The sequence below is a fragment of the Micropterus salmoides genome, unplaced genomic scaffold, assembly GCF_014851395.1.
Source record: "Micropterus salmoides isolate LMB-PRFRI ecotype aquatic unplaced genomic scaffold, ASM1485139v1 Ms_hic_scaffold_7, whole genome shotgun sequence".
In the NCBI taxonomy this organism is placed as follows: domain Eukaryota; kingdom Metazoa; phylum Chordata; class Actinopteri; order Centrarchiformes; family Centrarchidae; genus Micropterus; species Micropterus salmoides.
The window spans coordinates 25,881,946-25,906,256 of NW_024044459.1; the positions used below are offsets into that span (position 1 = coordinate 25,881,946).

The window sequence follows — 24,311 nt, forward strand, 5'->3', positions numbered from 1 at the left end:
AATATTCCAAAACAGTTACAAAGTAAGACAGGACGCAGAGGCAGTTGCTTGCTTTGTCTGGGTGGTAATCCCACCTTGCTCTGCCCCTAATTACATCTTAATACTACACCTCAGTCAGCCCAACTATACATTCAACAGTAACCCTGACCTCTTGGCCGAATCACCCTTCCCACAATACAGATCTAAACCAACATTAACTTTCTCTGTGCTCTCAGTGGAGGCTTATGTTGGTCTTCCACTGTAGGGCGATTTGGTTCTTGCAACAAACTAAGCTCACAGAATCTCCTGAAGGCCAAACATTCCTTCCTGACTTCACCACTGTTCTCAGTCCAGAGCAGATCGACAAGCAGCCTACCCAGCGATCTAAAAATCACATGCAACACCACCGGTGTAGGTCTGAGTCATTATTGATGACTTCTACCGTTAAGTGCACCGAAAGGTACACTCAGCGGGGCGACGCGCTTCTGCTCTGCTAGGTCAACGCGAAAGGGAGAAAAATAAAGACTCATTTAAGCTTGAGTCATCGCTCCCCACCGGACTGGCGAGGAGGTGCGAGAAAAGTGGGTGTTCTCAATGGAGGAGTCTGTCTGACACACACATGCATACCCTCATCTGAATGTACTCACAAACGCACACACACACACTCAACAGACAAAACAATGGAAGCACGTAGAAGTCAGTGTGTTGCAGAGCTGTGGAGGAGAATGTGGAGAGACATTTCCTGTGTGCCCAGCTGACTGTGTGCGTATGTGTGTGTTTTGGCAGCAGGGAGGGACTTGTGCAGTGCAGCTGTCCCCAGAAGAGCAACTGGTCAGCAGTGGGGTGTTATACTCTGCTCAGCCTGTGACGGACACTGTACCATGTTGAAATCCACTGCAATGCACTGACGGAAACATTTGGTTAAAATGCCATCTGAAATCTGCATCCGCGTGTGCCAAGAGTACACACAAGTGGTACAATAAACATGCTCATTACCGTCAGAGGTTCTCTCACAACCAGTCAGATTTCAAAGAATACAATCACATTTTTGCTAATTGCACACTGTGTTTTCACGCCTTTATCCTAATTGCCAATGATGACCGAGGGGAGCTGATCCACGTGCTGCTCCGATGCTGAGTGTGCACTGAAACAGTCTAGGAACAACTATTCCTGACCTGATGCTGGGTTTCCATGGTGACACAGGAATCTGCCAGACAGTGAAGTGTCTGCCAGGAATACTCAGTCTCAGCAATGGGTCCTCTCAGCACGTGTATATGTATATAGTTGTGGGAGAGTGCACGGGGTGAGTAAAGGAAGAAGAGATGTCTAACGAGGCTAAAGGTTGAGAGCAAACGGTCACATAAATATCGACTTCTTCCGTGTACTCCACCACCTGACACCTGAGCCGAGAGACGGGAGAACAGAAGGTAGATTAGATGGCGAGAGAACACAGACGCCGAATGCACCGGAGGCCATTTTCCAGTGCGAAGAGGAGGCGGCAACGAGCGTCTGTAAGCATCTCCCACTTCTCTCACAGCCTCAGAACACCCCGTCCTGTAACCATAGAGACCACCGTCGCCTGAAGAGAGGTTTTCTCCCAGACAGACGTGGTGGTGTCAAATAAGGATGCTGGATGTACTTGTGCACACAAAAGCACACAGCTCAATTTAAAAACCTTGAATCTTTTTGTCTCTCTCACTGTTTTTTTTATTTTTTTATATACAGTTTGACTCATAAAGCAGCGTCCCACTGAGATTGTGACCTGTCCAGGGAGTAAAGGTCAGTCTTTCCACTCCTAGAGGCTGCATGTAATTCATATGGTCCCCAATCATTGAATTGGTAAATACCCACTGTGAGACTTTCAGATTCCTTTATTGAACATAGTCTTGTCTCCTTTGTGCAGCCCAGCTCTGTAGCTCCCTCCTCCAGCAGCCCTCCAGACCCATTCCTGATCACTGACTCATAAAAAAATGCTTTTGACATTAACAGTCGCCACATAACACAGGCAATAAGGGAAGCTCCAGGCTGCAGAAGTGCAGCACGATTATTATTGAGATGGCACAGAGCAACAGAAGTGGTGAGCAGAAACGGGTAATTACAATGTGAAAACTGTCTTGGATGTACCATACAGTCTGGAGGTCTGGTAAATTTGAATTACAATCTACCTTTGTCCTAAAATCACCAATTTGTACCACCATTTGTGTATAGAAGTCCAACAATATGACGCCCCTACTCGTATTACAGTGCACAATACTTTATAAGGAAGCCAAATGGAGTGGGACAATGTAAGTGGTACTCAGTGTGTCCTCTAGTACGTGTCCTTTTCAGAAACAGATGAAAGAACCAGAGTACATGGTCAAGAAGATTTAAGAAGCTTAGCAAACAAAAATAACATCTCTTTGGCAGAAACAAGGAAAGCACTTTTGGCTGGATGTAAAAATGAAGCTGGCAAATGTTGTTAATAAACATAATCACTTTACACAGGCGGCCACTGTATTCAACTGAATGAGTAGAGTAGTTACTATTTTTAGATTCTAGCTAGATGCTAGCATCAAACGCTGATTTAAGGATTTGTATCAAGCATTGAACCCTGTCTACCAGCTTTCCTGGTATGTTCTCCACCCCATTTTGAGAAGGTACTACTAAACATATTAGATCTGTCCTTGAACTTCCTCCCAATAATCTGTGGACCCTTCATTAGATTCCACATACAGGTTAAAGTCACACCTAAAGCCCACTGTTTAATTCTGCTTCAATAAATATGTGCAACGTCCTCTCAAATCAAGAATAGAACAGATGTGTTTAAAACCAACAGGCAAGTTATATAAAAAGCAACAAGGCATAACATGAGAGAAGACAGCAAAGTGCAAGTAAAGATCAGAGGTTAGAATGAAACATTTCTTATCCATCTGACTTGTTTTAGGACTCTTCATTGAACATAGCCAATTGAAAGGTATTTTTCACAAATGCACAGCGAGCTCTGATGAGCAGTCAGTTCCAGTCAAAGCCCTCGCTGATATAAAAGCACGGATTCAGTACCAGTGGCATTACTTGAGAATGTGCTCCAGAAAGATTTTCTTTGTGCAGAACAGAGGTTTACTGTCACTCTGTTTGCCACAAAAGACTAATGTCCTCCCGAATCTCCAGCACGAGTGTCATGTGCTGGTTAGTGGATAATGTGTAGGTATCTGAGGTCAGGGTAGAGGAGGTTGGCTAGCAGGGCCAGCAGTCGGGGTCCGTCTCTGAGAGAGTGTCCTGGGTAGCGGATGAACTGGACAGCTTTATTCACAGAGTCCTCTAACTCTGCATACTGCTTGTTGCTGGGCATGGCCTCCAGCATCCCCAACGTCTGCGTCCACAGAAAAGACAAGAAATCCAAGTTATTTTTAGGAGATAATTGCAAACTAGAAAAACACTGTATTTTTGTTGCGTACTTGCTGTGCTTTGGCAGAGAGCTGCAAGTCACTGGTGGGTTGGAGTCGAAGCTCGGCCTCTGATGGGACCTGGACTGACAAGAATGCTGCCAGACTGCGTACCACAACCCTGAACCTGGATATACAGCAGGCATGCATTAACAGGTGGTTTATTAACAATGATACATTTATTTCACTTTATCTGGCCTACAAGTGTTTTGATTAGCCAATATGCGAGACACAAATGTGAGATTACCTATTAGAAACAGGAGACCTCTTCCCCAGGCCTATAGCTCCTAACAGCCCAGAGTTCAGTCTTTCTTCTCCCAGCTGAAGCAGCCTGGTTTGCAACCTCAACAGACCCATGACAACTCCTGACACTTCAGTCTGGCCTGCCTGCGGCTGCAGCTGCTCCGCTGCCAGATTTAGCGCTTTGTGCCACCAAAGAAACAGCTTGGCTTCATCGCCTGGACCACTGGACACACACACACACAAAAAAAACAAGTTATCTATAAAACACTCTATAAAATGATACAGCATCTATAAAAAACTCACAAACGATATGGTGACATGCTTAATGGACTTTTAAAAGCCATGACAGGCAACCAAATGAGCGGTCAAACCTTGGGAAGACCTGACTGGTCCATGTGTTAATTAGAGCCAGAGTCCTCCTCTCATTGGCTGATGTGTCTTCAGTGTTGAGGCGCTGCAGGATGAAGGCATACAGCGTCAGGAAGCTGCAACCTGATTGACTCTCAGAGAGGAATTCATCCACCGTGAGCTCAGGCACCTGCAGCGATGCCAAAACAGGACCCCAACCAACAGACTCCTCCTCAGCTAAAATGAAAAACAATAGAAAAAAAAAGTGAATTCTTGATATGACATTAAACTTATCGATACTATATGGAGACATTTAAAGGACTAAACCAACGTTTTGGGAAATCAGTCAACTTACAACTTGTATGAGAAAGGACTTGCAGTAAAGAAATAAAAAAACTCTGGATATAAACATCTATCTTATTTAAGACAATAGTAGTTTATGTATATGTGCCTGGGTGGATGTCCACAGGACAGAGATACAGTAACTGCCAGAGTGGAACACTTTACTTTAACTATACAAGCTGACAAGTTACAAGAAAAGTACTAAGGGAGGAGAGAAAAAGAGAGGGATGGAAGGAGAGAGAGGGGGGGGAGGCAGCCTACATAATATACACACAGAGGTACAGACAGTAAGGGTGATGTTGCTATAGACTAAATGAAAAATGGTATAGATATGTATTGTAGTCTTAATGATAATAATCGTAATGTTAATGATTATAATAATAATAACAACAATAGGACTAGTAACAATAATTGTTGTAGCAGAGGATGTCGAGTAGGAACATGGGGGTAGCAGGTGACCCGCAGCCAGAGACCCAGACTCCACAGCTCCAGAGCCAGAAACACCTGCAGGAAGTTATAGGAAAAGAGAGGAGAGGGACGAGAAAGCACAAGACTACCGGAAAGGGGAGAAGTTGTCTTAGTAACATGCAATAATGGGAAGAGATTGCATACAGAGGGAGAGAAAGTAGAGGAGAGAGGAGCTCATGCTGCTGTAGGCCTAGACTGCCAGGGGATTTCCTATGATGCACTAACTAAGGGATGGTAACTAGATAAATGAGTATCATCTGCATAACAATGAAAGTTTATGGAATATTTCCTGATAATATTGCCTAAGGGAAGCATATATAAAGTGAAGAGGATTGGTCCGAGGACAGATCCTTGAGGAACTCCATGACTAACTCTGGCGTGCATGGAGGACTCATCGTTAACATGCAACTGCTTTCTCCAGGAACTTAGAGAGAAATGGAAGTCAGATGTAAGGGGTTAGATATAGGTCTATAGTTGGCTAAAACATCCGGATCAAGTTTGGGCTTTTTCAGAAGAGGTTTAATTACAGCTACTTTAAAGTACTGTGGTACATAGCCTGTTGATAGAGATAGATTGATCATATCTAGTATAGAAGTGCTGACTAAGGGTAAAACTTCCTTAAGCAGCCTAGTCGGGATGGGGTCTAAGAGGCAGGTTGATGGTTTAGATGAAGAAATTATTGAAGTTAGTTGGTAAAGATTGAGGGAAGCAAAGCAGTCTAAACATATATCTGGTTCTACAGCTGTTTCTAAGGTTCCTGAGTTTAGAGATAAGTCGGTGGCAGTTGAGGGCAGGTCTTGGTGAATTTTGGTTGTAATAGCTAGAATTTTATCATTAAAGAAGCTCATGAAGTCGTAACTACTGAGAGCTATGGGAATACTTGGCTCAATAGAGCTGTGACTCTCTGTCAGCCTGGCTACAGTGCTGAAAAGAAACCTGGGGTTGTTCCTATTTTCCTCTATTAATGACGAGTAGTACGCTGCTCTGGCATTACGGAGAGCCTTCCTATAATTATTAAGACTATCTTGCCAAATTAAACGAAAATTTTCCAGTTTGGTGGAACGCCAATTCCTCTCAAGTTTCCGCGATATTTGCTTTAATTTGCGAGTTTCAGTATTATACCATGGAGCTAACCATCTTTGTTTTAGCTACATCACTGCCAGACAGACGTCTTGTATAGAAATCCTCAGTTAAATAAAATGGTTGCCACACCCCCCTCCCCCCCCCTCCCTTCAAACTGTTACTTTGGTTACCGTGGTTGAAGTACGCTGTAATGCATGCCTCCATGATGCGCGTCATGTGCCGTACTGATGCAAGACAGCGGCAGCAAGCCGTGAGAAGGGGCAGAATAGGAAAGCCCCTCCCCTTCCTGTCCAGCCAAGTAATGACATGAGCAGCCAGTGCCTCGCCTGTTGAGACACCTACTCCATTCAACAAAACCAGAGCATCGCTGAACAGACTGCAGAACGCCATGTGCCTCTGCTCCAAACCCGTCTCTGTAGAGGAAAAAGGAGGAAGTGTTACAACCGAGGTAATTAAAAAATAATTTATTACTGATGGTTGGTAATGTTGTTGAGGACGACGGTGAGGACAACTCACCTGGTGCGTTGAATGTGACAACGCTCTCCAGGAGCGTCTCCAGCTGAGCCTCCAGTCTGCTGAGGCTGATGCTGCCTCCTTGATCCAGAGTCACTAAAGACTGCACACACCAGCGCACATACTCTCCAACCTTCAGCGTCTCCTCCTGACAGATGGAAAAGTAACACAGATTATGTTTTATTTGCGTGGTTAATGCTATATAGAAATAGAAACATAAATAAATACATAACTTCATAATTAATAATACATCAAACATATTATAAAATATATTTTAACAAGCAGAGTACTAGTTAGCAGAATGTTGACATTGTCTCATAAGTACGATTTAGGCATTATTTGGATTCTCTCAATTAATATTTAAGCATTTAAAATTTATCAATTACTAATGGGGTATATAGTTTATCTTATCCAAAAAGACGGGTTTTTTTTACAGAAAGGAAGTAATGGTTGTCAAGCCTCACTGAAAGGTGACTTAGGTGAAGTAAAATGTGTTACCAACTAAATATTTCATATATTTGCTATAAGTTTCATGTTTTTTGTTGGCATGAATGAATGTAATTTCCACAGCTTTTCATGCATATGTTTGCTATAATTAGAAGAATGCGTGTGTCAACAAGACTATTTTTAGGAATGGTAAAGAACTGGTAAAATAAAAGAGAAAACACATTGCTGGATCTTAGAGCGGCCCTGTGTACAGTATAGCTTGGAAGAACTGTTGTGTAAAAAAAGTGTCTTTTGCCGTCAACAGCAACTGTAAGGATTTAATGTGTTACATTTATGTAATTTGGCTGAATGATACAGAGCTGGCAAAGAAATAGGAATTGTTTAAGTCTAAATGTGGATGTTCCAAGCCTCCCACTTTTACACAAGAAGTACATGCCTGGGGCAGATTTAGGAGACACATGAATTCTTATATTCTCCATCATTAGGGATCCTCTGTATAAGAGAGCTGTTCCTATCTGGTATCTACAGTCACCCTAAAATGGACTCCCATTAAATCTCAGCTGTCAGATTTTATTCATTAATTTATGACGTTATGAATGCATGTAGTGACAAATTTATGAAAAAAAATTCTGATATACTGCACATTTGCTAAATCATCAGTGGGTATGTTCTGTGATACATTTCTTGGCTTGAAACTGACTGATGGGGCTGCTGCCTACAACATACAGGACTTTAAGTTTGAGAGATTAAACCAACATTAATGTACTGTAGCTACAACTCGATCTAGACCTTAAGAGGTTCACAATACCTTAATAAATCTGGAATTTGACAAAATAAACAGTACTGTATTATCTCACCCTGTGTGGAACTTCATTAGGGCAGGGGTGGAGCCCAGCAGCGCTACGCAGTGATTTCAGCAGCAGTTGAGGCGCAGAATCAGCATTGAGCAGCAAGGAGGGAGGGTAATGGGTGCTGACATATCCCAGAATGCCCTGGTATGAGGACATGTCCAGCTGGTGCCAGGGCAGAGAGGTGGACTGGACCAATAGACTGAGTAGAGGGGAGTCCTTGAGGTTGAGGAGGAGAAAAATTATGAATGACAGACGGGGCAAAAAGTCTGACCCTGATATGAACCCAAAATATTCTGGACTTACCTGTTGACTCAGGATTTGTTCCTCCTTTGCCAGAAAAACTAGCATGTATAGTAGATAGACTAACATGGTGTGCGACTCCTTCTGAGTAGCCATATGCGGTAGAGTTGGATATGTTGTAGAGGCAGGGGGCGTTTGTAAATGGTCACTCAGGACGCTGACCCAGTTAACTTCACATAACACCTCTCCAAGAAAGAGGAAGCAGCTCTTGGGACTTCCTCGCTCCACCTGCAGGCACCAGGAAGGCGAGAAAATAAACAAAAATCCAGTCTGTCAAGACACAGAACTACAAAAAGATCGCATTTCTTGGGTTTCAACTGACTGTTGTCAGAATATTGATTACAACTAATAATACACTATATGTCAGACTCCTACTTAATATAAGCTACACATTTATGGCTAAATTGATAATCCAGTTACCTTGAATGTAATCAGAATATCCCAACTATAAATCCAGTGTATCTCATTTAATTTGGGAAACCTTGATAAAGAAAAAGCAGGGAATGATAGATATGTTCTGAAAATACTCACTGCTGCAGAAATAAATGAGTATATGGTTTGCCTTTCCTTTACCTCCTTCTGCTTACTTCTCTCCCTTTTTTGGTACGTTTTACCACTCATGGATAAGCAATACTTATCAGTCTTGGGGATTTGTTTTTTGTTTTTATGACTTTATATTTTTTTAATCTGTGCAGATTCTGTATTGTAGCCTCAGTGGGACATGGGAGCTTGTTTCCAGGAATAGGATGTTGACACTAAAATTACAAGATGTCAGGCTAATAATAGGAGCTAGGGGCCAAGGACCACGGTCTCAAATGAACAAGCTCCCCTGTGTCATGCATGTCTAGACCAGCGTGCAGTATTGGGGGTCTGAGTCGGAGGGCGCAGTGTCTCACATTGAAGAGCTGCTCCATTAGCTGAGTGTCAGGGTGCAGGTGTCTCCAGAGTAGGCTGCGGAGATATGTGTGGTACAGGTAGAGAAGGTACTCCGGCGTACGGGGAGAGGTGCAGCTCTCGCAGTACTGCATCATACACAGCCACAGTGCACCTCTCTGTCCCGGGAGCAGACGATCTGCAACATCCACACACACCCAAAGTTTTAAATAACTGTAACAAAGTGTAGCAAACACTCACTCAATGTCTGAACACAGGACTGCTGAGAACCCACCTCTGAATTTGTGATGCATTGTGTCAGTAAGCTGAGCGTACAGGCCAACCAGACATCCTGCCGCACTCGCATCTGTCTCCAGCCAGGGGTAACACTTGAGGTTACTGAGACAAAGAGACACTGATATTGACATTCTCTCATTTTTGTTTCTTCACCCTGGAAATTACTAAACTGCCCTCTCTGTGTATCGACTAGGAGAATCACAGTACAAACCTCTGACCACATGAGAGACATTACTGTGACATCTAATGTTTGATTTTCTCTCTGAGCGGTGTTGTGTTTGTGGTTTATTTTGTGCAATGTATAGTGTTTATTTTGTGCAATGTATAGTGTGCTTTAGAGATTTAAAAAAAATTGCCACTGTTGGTTCAGTTAGGTAATACGACTACTATCTACCCATCTGGTACGCTGCTGCCACTGCCAGGGACAAGGGCAGGCTGCAGCGCATCATTCGCTCTGCAGAGAAGGTGATTGGCTGCAATCTTCCTTCTCTTCTGGACCTGTACACCTCGAGGACTCTGAGGCGAGCAGGAAAGATGGCAGCTGACTCCTCCCACCCCGGACACAAACTGTTTCAGACTCTCCCCTCTGGCAGGAGGCTGCGGTCCATCAGGACCAAAACCTCTCGCCACAAAAACAGTTTCTTCCCGTCTGCAACTAGCCTCATTATCAAGGCCCGGGTCCCCTACCTTGCAAATGATACAAATGTCTCTGCACATGTAAATACTGTTTCATCTCATGTCGGGCACAGACCTGGCACGTCGCACATATTTGTTGTTGATTGTTGATCTTTGTTGTTGTATATTTTTATGTTGTCAGTTTATATATTTATATATACACAATATTCTCTTCCGTTGCGTTACTTCTGCACGGCACAGACCCAGAACAATGCACATGTATATATCTGCAACGTTGTTCTTCTATTCCATATTAATATATTTCTACATTTATTTATGTTGACTGTATGTTTGTCTAAGTGTAGCACCTTATCACCACAGCAAATTCCTCGTATAATGCGTAAAACACTACTTGGCAATAAAGCTCCTTCTGATTCTGACTACAACACTATAAGAATCTGCTATCCACCTGCAAAAAGAAGCAAAGTTACATTGGGGAAATAAAATAAAAATAAATCAAGCTTGCAGAATGTGATTTTTTTTTTTTTTATCTGCTGCCTTCTCTGGAGTCTGCTCACATCGGTTTCACCTCAGCCTCACTGACAACAGTTCCCCACTATCTAAAACCAATGATTGGCTGACAGCTGGGGGTATGCCATTCTTACCCGCCATCATCGGTGTCCAGAGGAAAGATCCAAGGCTTAAATAACTTCACAGTCTTACTATGTAGGTCCTGCAGAGCTGTAAGAGTACAAGATACATTTCACTTTCATAACAAAAAAAGCATATGCACAAATGAACTGAATTGTCTTATGAACCCAAGTATTACTATTCTCAAGATGTTACCTTTCATTATTTTGCTGCTGCCCACTGGCTCTCTGGCACAGCTGCTGAACTTCGTGTTGATTAGACAACAAATCAAATGTTCCCAGAAGGAAACAACCTCACTGATGTAGGGAGTCCAGGCTGAGTAGAGTCCGAAGCTGCGGAGGTCTGGCTTAGTGAGCCGGCTCCGCAGGAAGTAATCGCTCAGCCAATCGACTGTCTCCTCCACCTGTTAGCAACAAAGAATATTTACCAATCTTACCGGTGGCACATATGACATGCTAGCTATTATCAGATAAAGAGGTTTGAATCTATTAACAACAACTCCAATGTTAGCTACCTGCTGAGGGGAGAGGCTGATGGGGGACCTGTAGGGAGAAGCTGGGAGTCCGACAGCACGGCCAGATACATCAGTGGTGCTGAGGGCTTGTTCCGCTTTGTTCTTGGTATTGCGGGATGGAGGTAAGCAGCCAATCACTCGCAGAGTCACCTTCCAGCACTCTGGACTCAGTAACTGGCTTGAGGAGCCTGATGAGGTTAAACAGTGCCTTTGATTGTTAAAGAAGTTGCAAATCAAACAGCTAAATCCAGCAAATTTTGAAATACAAATACAATATCAGATCTTTAGCCCCTCATTTGGAATAATTTTAATCTCACGGAGCATTTAACAATAAACCTAAATTCTGTTGTGATAAACTTGTGTATACACTAACGCTACACTCTCCACAGTCTTTCAACTCACATCTCATTCAGTGGATTGATGGAATTATTCAACAAACTTCAGATTTGTTAATTAATTAATTTCATCTTTTGTTGGTGGGAAGATGAGTAGGAGGCGTTCTTTCAGAAGGATGAATGTGTTTTGATGAATCACTTGAATGAGCAAAAGAGGTGTTTTTAAACGAGTCCTTGATCCTGAGTACATTACCAGGCAATATGTAACAAAAAATTAAAAGCTGTTGTTCAATGTGACAGATTGAACATCTCTGCAAGTTGGTTTTCATTCTGTATTAGTGTGTCGTCCAGTGTGGTCTTTCATTATGTGATGTTGTATTGGCAATTGTGCAAGGGAGATGTAAAACATGGGTATTGGTGATGATTAAAACACACACACACACACACACTTACTGGTCATAAGCAGACGCAGGCAGTCACTGTAGTGATCAGGGAAATGGTGGCGTAAAAGCCAAGTCCAGTGTTTGGTAAAAAGGTGAAAAGGCGTGAGAAGTTCAGGTTCTGGGTCTTGGCCGCATACGCAGAGAGCTCCGTGGACCAACTCCAGCAAACGAGTCCTCTCCGAAAACACAGGATGGGCTTCATTCAGCCACTGGGACAAGTCAAACTACAGAGGGAGAGGGAGAAGTGGTTACTGTACCTGGACTGCTTTAGGTGAATATCGTTGTTCTCCAGTGTGTTGCATTTGTGTCTAGTCCAACCTTTGTGAGCAGCATGAAAATGACATCAGCACTGTCAAGGTGTAAGGATGTCACCACGTCTTGGTAGAGAAAGACGAGCTGATTGGGTGCCGCGTTGGGAGTGAAGAAGGGGGAAATGAGTGGGCAAAGACGCCTCTCCTCCAGGATGGTCTTCAGGACACGGCGACATTCCTCTGCATTGCCCTGAATAAACACCTAGAAACAAAACAAGAAAGTACAATGCCAGTCTATTAATTTAAGGAGTGTACAGAAATTGTAATGAGAGTGAACAGGCTCCTTTTAACAATCATTTATGTCAAACTTGGTCACAGCAGTGTCTTATTTAATCCCTGAGCAGCAGTGTTTCTGATGCAGGTTAACAGAAGTGAAGGACTTAACTTTGTTTGAGCAATAAAGCTAAACAATGGTTGATTTAAATCTTGTACTGCTATATGTGTGTGCACCTGTCCCAGGATCTCCACACATGACGAAAGGTACTGGCGAGTTGGGGGATGTCGCAGTGTGTCTTCACACACATAGGAGACCACCTGGTAGAAGGCAGACACGCCAACATGCTGCACTGCTGGTGATTTCTGTGCCTTGTACATATTCACCAGAGCCCTGAGAACATAACGACAGTTTTTCTTATATTTATTGTGATGTGGATCATATTTTTTATTTCCGTAGCTCTGTCTGTCTGTTTGTACTGACGTGATAAAGTTCTCGGTGTGGACAGCAGCCTGGGCCAGGCTTTGAGGTGGAGGAGCCATGGAGTCGGTTTGAAGCTTCTTGATGTCTCTGCACAGTGAAGTTATCTGAGTCTGCACTGCCTCCTGTCTCTGGACACGCTCACACTATGCGGTTACAGAGACAGCACACAAACAAAATATACATCACGGTAAAGAAAAAAAAAAAAAGGCACAAAAATGAGGCTAGTATGCCGTTTAAATGCTCGTACTGTGACAGTGATGTTTGCAGGTCCCTGGCATGGCTGCCCACCCTTCCCTTTACACTCCAGGGCCATGGTGACTTGCTCTGGTTGGTTCTTATACAGTAAAGGAAGGTTCTCTAGCAGCTCCTGCTCCATCGCCACCTGGTGGGCTTCGCGTGCCACTGCAATCCTGACACCAAGAGAAACAAGTATTTCGCATCAGTGCATAGCATTGCAAATGTTTTGATGCGTGTGTTTGTGTGAGTAAACAAGTGAGTGCATTCCTGTGTATACGTGTGTGGACTGTGTGCCACTGATGATATGGAAATGTTTAAATGTTTGTGTGATCTCCGTATACCTGGCCTGGTCCTGCAGGATGCTGAGGTCGTGCCGTACCAGTTCAACAGCAGCTTTAGAGTCAGTGAGGCAGGTGGTGGGAACTTCAGCTACCGGAGCCTTTTGTTGCTGCAGCTCTGGAGCTGGACGAGGAACGGGGTGCTTCATCAGATTGGAGAGGATACGCTCCCTTGCTGCAAACAGAGAGATACAATGCACATTAAACTGGTGAAAAACAAAAGGAACAAGTAAAAATTTTCATGTAAATAAAAAGAAATTGTGGGTAAAATTACTAATAATAATTATTATTTGTGTTTGTGTAATATTATTAATACTCCTTTCTACAGTGCATATCTAGAGGACTTGAACTACTACTATATTTATGAATTTGTGTGCATTTATTTATCAGACTTTTACATTTACTACTACATGTCTGCTGAAGACCTTTTACTTAATCATTGGGATCTACAGTGTCAATTTCAGCTGTGTACCATTGTTGAGGCTAGTGTAGTCAATGAAGCCGGGGTTTGGGGCCTGCAAAAAGGTTGGCTCACTCTGCACCTTTTCCCACAGAGACAGAACCTCTTTCTCATCATACTGCAGGCGCTCCTGGTCCACATACTCCAGCCACAGTTCCTACAGCAAAACACGTCAACACAAATGTATGAGCTACACGATTTAACACACTACAATGAGATTTGAGAATCCTGTACCATACTAAACACACATGAAGACAAACCCACCTGCTGCCGCTGCATGAGCTGTGCCAGTCGGTGCGGTTCATACTCGGGAGGGAGAGAGGGAAGGTACACTTCTTGCTTCTGCAGAGTCTCATCATCCAACCACATAGCAAATACACCAAATAACCTGTTCGCAACCAATCAGCTGATATCTTAGAGACTATTAACACACTCATGGCTGCTACTACCTGCCAAACAACAGAAAGGAATGCATCTGAAAGCATCAGTGACCTACCTGACCAGCTCTGTGTGTAGCTGAGGAGAAGTGAGGTAAGGAGGGCAGGGATTGTCTGGGCTTTCGTCGCCCTGGCTGTCTGATGAAGGCGTGTGTGGTGGGGGCACCCTGAGGGCCTGGCTGGCAACATGGTGGAAGTCAGACACCTCCTGTGTTCTCTGTCTCAGGTCTCTGAGTAAAGCAGCCTGAGAGGAGGTCTGGAAGAATCTTCGGCCGATACATCCAGCTGCAGCCAGCCTGGCAGACAATGCATACAAAGAGACACCTTCACATGGACTCCGCCTATTTTCTGGTTTTTCTGACTGGGTATAGTAACGCGTGTGCATCGTACCCAAACTCAGGTCCTGCCTGTCTGAGGTAAAGCTGAAGGAACTTTTGCCAGACCAGAGGAAGGAGGGGGTGGTCAGGAGGCGTGGCTAAGGCCTGACATGCCCAGCGGTACACCTGCAGCCGCTGCAGAGATGGTGCTACCGGCAGCTTCAGCCTCTGTTGCGCCTTCTGGCTCAGACACAGACACACTGTTAACACCATCTACGTACAGCATTCAGGATTATGAACCAGACTACTAAACACCCACTACCATGCCATGACTTTGTAACTACCCTGTAAATGCAGTGGGTTTGTGTTTATATAATTTTGCACTGTATGACATTTGACTAAAGCTGTGCAACATTTTGTCCCCCACTTACTGTGTCCTTTATTGTGAAATGTCTTGTCTCGTCTCAGTGCTAAGTGATATTTAACGCTTGCAGTAATCCTGACATTGCCACCTCAACAAATGTTTAACTTTTTTTGTATGTCTGTATACCTTTAAGGCTTGTTCTGGGGAACTGTTGGCCTCTGACAGGAGCTCATGTTCAACACAGAGCCTCAGCTGAGAATCTTCCTCAAACACGCCTTCCATGTTCAGCACCAGCCAGGCGAACCAAACCTACAAACACGTAGACAACAGCAAGTCTGTAAGGAGTGAGAACTTTAACAATCTGATTAAAAGTACTTGCACATACCGTTGGTGCTTTGGGGATCCTTACCTCAACACTCAGGGATTGGCCCTCTATGAATGAGGGCGTGGCATTTCCAGCAATCCAGCCAACCAGAGAAGAGAGCAGACCCCGATCGCCGTGGTAACCCAAGGCATTCTGCAGGAGGTATGAAAATATACAACTATTGTTGGTGTCACTGCAGCCTTCGCTTATTCATAATTTTGAACGACACTTAAAGCTTAATGGGTTTTAATATTAGGTGACTATGCAGCATCCCTAATCATCAAGCTCTTGCCCTTACTGTAATGTGAACTCATTGTTCTTTCTCTGCAAATAGTTGTATTATTTTTCTCTATTCTTTTATTATTCTTATATAACGTGCATTTTTTAAATTCCACATTTATATATTTTAACATTTATTTATGTCAACTGTATGTTTGTCTACATGTCAACCTTATCACCAAAGCAAATTTCTCATATGTGTAAAACACTACTTGGAAATAAAGGTCCTTCTGATTCAGATTCTGATTAGATATGAATGTAATATTTATCTTTGTAATACAAATGAAGGCAGTGTGCAGTGCTACATTCAGCATCTGCACCTGTGAGACTATAACAGTACCTAAATAATTCAAACCTCCAACACAACTGAGTAAATACCTTGTGCTGCTGGTAAAGAAGTTTCTGCACGCATTCCTCCTGATGGTGTTTAAATGCAGCACAGCATATCTGATCCATGAGGAACAGGACTGTTTTGTCCCGGTACCACAGGTTCTGCTGAGTTAAAAGCCCGACCCAAAACTCCAGGACTGCTGCAACACCGACACGACTGGGCTGTGAACTCTCCACCACATGACTCTAGAAGATATAACGTACACATTAATACATGTCCTCTTTAGAGAAGATGAATCGGCTAAAACAAATTATAGTCATTTAACAAGATGATTTTGCTTAAAATTTTGAGCCATCTTTGTTTTTGTTTTTACAGATTTTGTGGAAATTGGTTAAAAGGTGCAAATAAGCCCCATGCAGTTAATTTTGTGTACCAGGGTTTTAATATTTAATTAAAATGCTTTTCCTTTTAAATACTTGCTTATGATATTTTTGACACCTACATGGATACACAAAGTAAAGATTTTGCTGTCTGTTTCTAAATATCTTCCATATGTACTAATTCTTATGGTAATTTTCCATTTTTCTAGCCACTATAAGAATCGTGGATGTTAACAACATTCTGTGATGGCTGAAGACCTGAAATACATCTTTATAATAAAAGCTTGGTTGTGACGAACCTGAATGACACTGTTCAGCAGTCGGACATTGTCTCCATAGGTGGTCCCTGTGAGGAGTGGTGCTACCCGGTGAGTGACCTGCTGTGTCACACCTTGAGGGCACACGCTGTCGTACTGCAAGAACAGCTGGATACAACTTACAAACCTGCCATACAACAGAGGGACAACAGTAGAGACACGAGTAAATTTATATGTTAGAGATATAGTAGCTGCTATATCAATCTTTCTTTCTGGTCTTTTATAGGCTGGGTGAGAAGGACGTCTCTTTCTTACTGAGAGTTTTTGAGAAGGTAGAAGCTGAGAGGGTAGGTAGGGGGTAGGATGTTGTCCAGCAGATGCACAGCAGCTCTCAAGTGGTGAGATTGAATCAGAGTCTTCAACAACCCAACTCCATCTGTACAAAAGTGTTCCAGGCTGTAAAAATATACAGAAAGACTTTATTCAAATTCTACATATAAATCAACCATAAGTATCAAGCATATTGTACATATTGTAAACACAAACCTATGTCCCACTGTTGTCATTGCAATGGACAGGTAGCATCCAATAGGTATGCCTGCTTTTACAGCCCTGATAACAGAGTGCATGCTGGGAGCGTGTGTAAGCTCTGGAGGTGGGTTGGACGTCAAAGCAGGAACCGACCAGGCTCCTTTAGGGTTCTGGGCATTGCTATGGAGCTTCAGCCTTAGCAAAAGTTGCCATGCCCACTGACTGAAGGATGCTTCAGGAGATACACCCAAACGAAGGACGCTGGCAATGTAAGACACCTAAAGGGAGGAAGTTAGAGAGAGAGATGGAAAAACACACAAAATAATGTTGGATCCAGTGATGAACCCACGGTGGTTCACGCTAAACGTCTATAGCAAAGAGTGGATGTGTCACCTGTTTGATTCCCTCTGATATGAGGCCACTGTATGGTTTGTCAGTAAGGTACTTCTGATAGGCTTCAGCCACCAGCAGAGCCACTTCACTGTGGAGAGATGAAGACAGGGCCAAGGAGCCATCCTGCAAGAGAAATCAGGTTTAGTGACACAAGTACTCAATGTACACAATGTACTCAAGATATCTGTACACATGACTTTTTAATGCATCAAAGACTACCTCTGCGTAACCCCAGTTCAGACCCTCCAGTATGACACAAGCCAGCCGGTTCTCCACGGCAGACAGGGGATGCTGGAGCAACCAGGCTCCAATGACACATATTTCCTCTGGCCGGGGCCGCCACAGACTCAGAGGCAGCTCTTTGCACAAGTACAGAGCCACCTAACACACACGTAAAAAAAAAAAAAAAACTCTGCCACAGATATTTTCCCATTCAATGTAGAAAGAACATGCAGTTAGAAGCATAAAATTAAAATCTTAATAGAATGGCAATACCAACCATTCCTACATTTTGTATGGTCTCTCTCAGTCTCTCCAGGAGCACAGAGATAACGTAGGGATGGACTGTAGCTATGGCAGCCAGCAACTCCCTCCCCACTTTAGAGTAAGTTTCTCTGGTAGTCACACTCACATAAGACACCTGAAGCATAAATAAGAAAAGAGATGTCAAAGAACAACATAGGTACTATATGTTTTTTTTAAACCAAGGGACTAGGGTGATGAATCTTTAATCAGTGTTAAATAGCCTTGAAACTTTATGATTTCTCTATGTGACCCTCCTAAGTATTTTCATATTAGTTTATTCATTTGGTCTACATATAATTTGAGTAATGCAGTTGCTTTGTTTGCCATCTAAATGACTCGACATCTTATACATTGTTATACACTTCTAGTATATTTCCCTCTGCATATCCTTTTCATACCTGGTAAATCAGCAGAGTAATGGTTGTGATGAATGCGGGGTCTGAGTGTTGAGTCTGTGTGGCCATGTGTGCTAGTGCGGTGAGGAGGGAGATGCCATCAGAGCTGTTCACATCACACAGCCATTGCTCAAACTTCTCTTGGTGCTCTGGGTCTGTAACAGACAAATAAAACAAGATAAGAGGATGGCAACTGTCACCACCAGACTGAGAATAATAATAATAATAATAATAAGGCCCCTGTTTTTGAACCTGGTTTTAAATTTTCAATGCAAGAGATGCACCAAATGTCTTATAAACTGAGTTTAAGTGGTTTGAGAAAAGTTCAATTCAAAAGTTTTAGGGAGGATTTTAAAACTGCTTTAAAAATGTGTTTAAGATGCATTCAGCTTTCAATATGATGATGAAACTGTGGGTGCCACATCCAACCATTGTTACAGTGCCAATACTAGTTAAATGTTTTATGTTTAGGTAGATGACGTGTGCAGGGTAAGAGCATATACCTCTAAGAGCCTGAATGCAGGAGTGTGTGTCAGTAGCAGTGCCGACTGTTTCCAGTCCTGCTGTTTCTGCGCACTGCATTACATAAAGGACCCTCCACAGCATAGAGCTGGACAGAGTCCCATATGGCATCTCGGACATAAACAACCAGATGCCCAACCTGTGAGAGAGGACCACAGAAAATAAAAGTAATGCCCATAAAATAAATAATTTCCAGTTAGAAACGTATGGCCAATTCCTCACCTTTTGTTTCTGAGCACATGTAAAACAGCTCTAAGAAAGAGATGGTCGTATTCCAGCTGTAGTTTGTCCAAAGACAGAGAGTGTGAGTTGGTTTCAGCAGCACCAGTTAAACTCACATACTGGGCCCAGTGATCACTGACATAACACACTGTGATTCTGAGGACAAAGGGAGAAGACAACATTGTGAATATTTATTGTTATATACTGTAAACATATATATTTTATACTGGTGCACTGACCGTATGATGTGTCCTATTCGTTTGACTAGCTGTCTGTATCGTGCCCTGTCGTAGGTTTGCAGTCCAAGAGCGAGAATTTCAATGAGTGAGGAAGCAAAACCAAAAACACGCATCATCTTCTGACTGGAACTGGCCGGAGGATCATACACACCTGGATCGAAAGTGGTGTGTCACTTCATGCAGTGAGTGATACAAATCAACAGACAGAAGGACAGTCACACTCCCTTACCCTGCTTGCTCATCCCCAGCATGTGTGAATAGAGCTGCTGGAAGGGGAACTGGGTGAGCAGCGAGATCAGATCCTCCTCACAGAGCAACAACCAGCTGCTGTCTGGGTCCTCATCCTAAACACAGAAAGGAGAGAAGGCAATGACCACATACTCTTTTAAAGTTTATATATATATATATATATATATATGAGATTCTGAACATTTATAGCAGCAAACTACTATTTGCTATTTAAGATATAGTGAAGTAATGGCACCCTGAGCAGAGAGTGGCATCATGCTCCCTCTGTCTGTGCTCTTATCACAGCCTCTCTGTGCATTGTTTATACCGCTCGTCCGGCCCAGAGTGCATGTGAATCCTTCAATGGGAAAATGAGGAGAGTGTGAGGAGAGCGATAGAACGACGTTTTTAAGGTTGTTTTTCCTGACCAAACCAGAGATGGTGATTGTTGGAATAGTGGAAAGACTTTATTTAGTGTCTGACAGGTTTGAATGAAGTGTGTTTTACGAGTATCTGCAAGGTAAAATTACTGTTTTTCTGGTGGGCTGTGGCGCCCATTTGTTTTGGACTAAGATGCTGGTGCTCTACTGTAATATTTAGTGGGTGTGAATGTTGCATGCAGCACCTTTAAGAGAATGAGTAATTACAGATCTGTTAGATCAGATCTTTAACAGATCTTTAAAGCAAGATGCAAATGAGATGCTTCTTAGTTTTTATAAATGGTAATAAGACCATTGTATCAAAAACATTATGTAACACTTAAATTACAGTATCTTTAAATGTTACTGCTTTGCAAAATAATATGCTTCTTGAAGTTTCTCAAAACATAGTGACACATTAGTACTGACAGCAATTGTGGTTTTAAGCCTAATCAAGCAAAGCTAAATCAAGTTTTCAACTTGCACTCACGTAGACTGGTTAATTGCTTTTTCCTTTCACTTTTCCATCCCATAGACACACCTGAAACATACTAACTTACCCATATTTTTTTAAAGGCAACTCTTTGTTTTGTGTAAGTTTTGTTTCTTTTCTTCAAACACAGTCATTGTCTCCTTTCACATACCTCTTCTCCCCCTTCATCCACCAGTGTCCAGTTGCCAGACTCAGGTCCAGAAGCTGCTGAGCTCTGGCTCTCACATGGCTTCAGATGTCCCAGAAACTCTGCACGGTGTCTGAGGCAAAACATAGAAGCCACTGGTTAGAGATGTGAGGTTGTTTGACCTTGAAAGGATGACATGGATTCTCATGGAAAACCAAAGACATTAAGCCAGAGCGTACAGTTCACAGACAGCAGGTAAGAAAGAGTAATCGCTAAAGGGGTTCCTATATTTACCTGGCAGGTGACATTAGGATGGCCAGAGCTTGCATGAATTGCTGCACTCCACATGTGTTCCTCCAAACTTGGATCTGAGGCAGAAATTGGGAAGAAAACTCCAGTTTTTTTGTACAACCATGACAACAATAAATCAAATGCCGTGTTCCTAACTAACCTGAAGGAAAGGTGCAGCCCACTTGCCAACCCCGGCAGAACAGCACAGAAGATGGCATAGCAGGTACAGGTGCTCTCCTGACCCTCCAACATGCAAGAGGACAGCCACCTATTGAGTAAACCAGACCCATGTTAGAAACACAACAACAAAATACCTCGACCAACATGGAGTAAGAAAAGTGGTACAGTGTGTGTGTGTGTGCGTGTGTATACCAATCTCTCCAGCCAGTGATGGATGTCTGTTTGGAACTGTGCGTCATCCAGGACTCTACGTGTGAAGCTAAACAGGACGCTGATAGCCTCTTTCAAGGGTTGGAGAGAACAGGGCTGTGTTTGGCTGCTGGAACAATCTGATAACAAAAACATAAGTAAAACTGATGTAGGGTGTGTACTTAATATTATTATTATGCATGCTGTTGGTAACAGGCAGTTTAGGGCCATTTCAATTTAATAACAATGTGTAAGTGTCTCACCTTTTAGTAGACGATACAAGTATGATTCCACCTGAAGGCGTGACAGCAGGGCAGTGTACGCATGTAGCGCCACCTTTTGATGGAGCAGCTCACTGCGAGCTTCAAACAGTTTCCTCAGCTCAGCCAGCACACTCTGACTGAACTCTGCCTGCTGGAAGCGATGGTACCCACACACCTTAGACTGATCTGCACACACACCCTGTAAGAAAGAAATTGTATTAAAAGTGTCATTACAGAAGAGGACCATTACTTAATAGTTTTCTCTACACACTTTGCTGCTTTTTTTTTTAAAACTACCACACCTGAAGTGTAAGCTGTTCATCTCTGAAGCTCCAGAGACGATTCTGTGTGCTCTTGCAATCAGAGGACTGTGTATGCAGCTGTGTGTGTGACTGGGTCAGCTGTCTACGACAGCGCCAGTAGTTATGCAGCAGTTCGGTCAATTCATGGTTCTCCTGCCGGGCTAGAGCACAGAACTGGGCAGCACACACTTCAACACCCTCTAACCAAGCTCGCAAACCTCCGCCTGGCTCCCAGGTACTCAGCTGCTCCAGTGAGAAAGACTGCAGAAGAAAGACATGAGGTAAGAGAGTTTATTTCATATATTAATGAATGCAAATATGTTAGGGCACGATGAATGTAGTCACATAATAACTATGTTATTATCTGGATCTGGGCAATATTAACAAAATCAAATATTACAATATTTGTACATTCATGTTTATATGGATGGATATGGGTGACAAGTACACTAGGGGCAATTGTTATTATAATGTTAGCTTGTCAATGTTATTTTACTCATGATCTAAATACAAATTACCTGCATAACATTACCTTAATTTCTGGAGCTGTCTTGGGTAATTCTGGGTAGAGTTTGCTGCTTGAAAGTTCAGCTACAGACTCCAGAGGCTGCAAATTTAGAGGGGAAGATTCCTGCTCAGGAAGTGCCAACACTGCAGGTCCCTTTTCCCTATTCTTCACAGCTTCTTCACACAGCTGTAGCATGGGGACTTCCTCTAGTGTTGGAAGAGATGGGTAAAGTGCAGGGGCACTCGGGGCATTTGGGATCTGAAACTGAGTAATAACACAAGGCTCCTTCCATTTCTGTGTGTCTTTTACCAACTCGGTGGTCTGTGCTGCAAGTTTAAGCTCAACCAATTGATCTGCCACTCCGCCATCCTCCTCTATTAACTCTGATAGATGCACTGTAGCCTGTGACGTCAGAGTTGACTGTAAAGTATTAGTTGACCCTGATGTGGATAATTTATGTGATGAGGAGGTCTGCTGTTCCTCAGAGGGTAGATCTGATGGCTGTGCTGTGGTCTCAGGGGGCTGAACAAGGTCCTGCAGCACCTCCTCTGGCTCCTGATATGGAAGACTGAGGGGGATGTCTGTGAAGCCAGAAGTGGAGACCTCATCACAGACAGCGGAGGGAGCTGTGGCTCTCTTGTCTTCCTCTGCCTGCTTTTGCTTTCTGACCAGCTGAAAACATAAAACAATCACAAATAAAATAACATTTTCTTTCTTCACTGAGCTGTCCAGTCTCTGCTGCCCTAGGTTTCTCAATGTAATAAAGGCATGTGACTACGCAACAAACACTATGATGAACGTGGCAAAAAAGTATGATGTCTCAGCAAAGTGTACCAGTGATTACTTTTGTCATTTCAAATCAAACTTTTTGGACCCTAGACTTCCACGTTTTGCAGTCTCCTCCCAACTTCTGACCACATACAAGTATGCTGGATTAGATACTCTAAATCGTCAACAGTGGGGAGGAGTGTGTTGGTAACCATCTGGAAATACCCTCTCTGCCTCAAGAACAATATTTTTTAGACCTTCCACCAAAGGTAAGAGCGGAAGAAGGCGAAGAAGGACTGACTCGGTTTAATTACCTGAGATTTTCCGCTGTTTTTTGCCTTGGTCTTCTTTGGTCTTACAGCCTCCATCTTTAGTGTCTGCTCACACCAGCCTTTTCCACAGGTGTCTGCTGGTAAAAAGGATGCTGAACGTCTGAAAACGAACAGTCCTAATGTAAACTAGACACACACAAACAGCAACCATACGCTGGAAAAGCTAGCGATGTGATACGCAGCTAGTAACTGGCTGTGTTGCGAAGACTAACACTTGTCACCGATTGTAAACAAAACACTCAGGTATGGCCCGTCGAGAAAAGTCGCAGGAAAAGGACAGCAAAGCAACGACTAGCATGTCTCCTAGCGTAGACATAAAATCCATAGCATACATTTTATTTAAACAAAACCAGCGCATGCTTTAATTTCCGATTAAACTACTTAACCTGTACTACACTACTGAAGACGCTCGACCACTGCTAAGCTAAGCTAACGCCTAGCTGTGTACTTGTTACGCTGCCTTTCTCCTCAGTAATTTATTCAGCAGCGGCTCTGAGTTCCACATTGTCACTCAAATGATCAAAATAAGATTTAAACAAGTCGAAGCAAGTGACATGTGACAATAACCCTGTGACAGCTATGTCTGCGGGTCCGCTGTCATTTGTTTTGTTTAGTCCAGGAACTCAGCGATCACAATCTTTGATCACGTGACTACTCCACCCCTCTACGGAAAGTCAGAGAGCCCAAATTGTATCTTAGGCTCGCACGCACACACACACACACACACACACACACACACACACACACACACACACAAAAGTCATAACTTTAAGGTCCCAGAGAGAAATGACTTGAGTGTTTAGTTAGTCTTGCAGATCACTCTAGTAGTAAACTTATGCTTAGTACTGTAAACCAGCCTTCTCCAGTTTAGAGTTGTTTTAATGAAAA

The 24,311-nt window shown here is 43.1% G+C and overlaps 1 protein-coding gene across 1 annotated transcript; it reads right to left on the reverse strand.

The window, feature by feature from the left end:
- Positions 1-1,832: 1,832 nt before the first annotated feature.
- epg5 (ectopic P-granules autophagy protein 5 homolog (C. elegans)) lies at positions 1,833-24,075 on the reverse strand. The gene is made up of 45 exons (XM_038704224.1): positions 23,406-24,075; positions 22,348-22,995; positions 21,816-22,076; positions 21,514-21,712; positions 21,254-21,390; positions 21,042-21,149; positions 20,885-20,958; positions 20,615-20,723; positions 19,553-19,667; positions 19,324-19,474; positions 19,085-19,240; positions 18,844-19,001; positions 18,344-18,495; positions 17,920-18,060; positions 17,640-17,801; positions 17,421-17,543; positions 17,043-17,305; positions 16,812-16,952; positions 16,539-16,683; positions 15,907-16,104; positions 15,295-15,402; positions 15,072-15,194; positions 14,595-14,761; positions 14,264-14,500; positions 14,032-14,155; positions 13,780-13,924; positions 13,311-13,482; positions 12,980-13,142; positions 12,733-12,875; positions 12,486-12,642; positions 12,043-12,237; positions 11,735-11,948; positions 10,947-11,134; positions 10,628-10,835; positions 10,447-10,522; positions 9,165-9,268; positions 8,893-9,068; positions 8,000-8,224; positions 7,703-7,912; positions 6,402-6,546; positions 6,056-6,298; positions 4,016-4,229; positions 3,649-3,867; positions 3,414-3,528; positions 1,833-3,328 (listed from the first exon to the last, which is right to left on the reverse strand). Exons 1-45 carry the CDS (start codon positions 23,457-23,459, stop codon positions 3,146-3,148), a joined length of 7,749 nt encoding a protein of 2,582 aa, XP_038560152.1. The 5' UTR covers positions 23,460-24,075; the 3' UTR covers positions 1,833-3,145.
- Positions 24,076-24,311: the final 236 nt, after the last annotated feature.

Bases quoted from the DNA above. Each gene is read 5' to 3' on its own strand.
- epg5 (XM_038704224.1), bottom strand. From the start codon at position 23,459: ATGGAGGCTGTAAGACCAAAGAAGACCAAGGCAAAAAACAGCGGAAAA. The intron at 18,061-18,343 runs GTATGAAAAGGA...TTTATGCTTCAG, and splicing joins TTACTCTGCTGATTTACCAG to GTGTCTTATGTGAGTGTGAC. The intron at 15,195-15,294 runs GTAAGGATCCCC...ACGTGTTTGTAG, and splicing joins GCCAATCCCTGAGTGTTGAG to GTTTGGTTCGCCTGGCTGGT.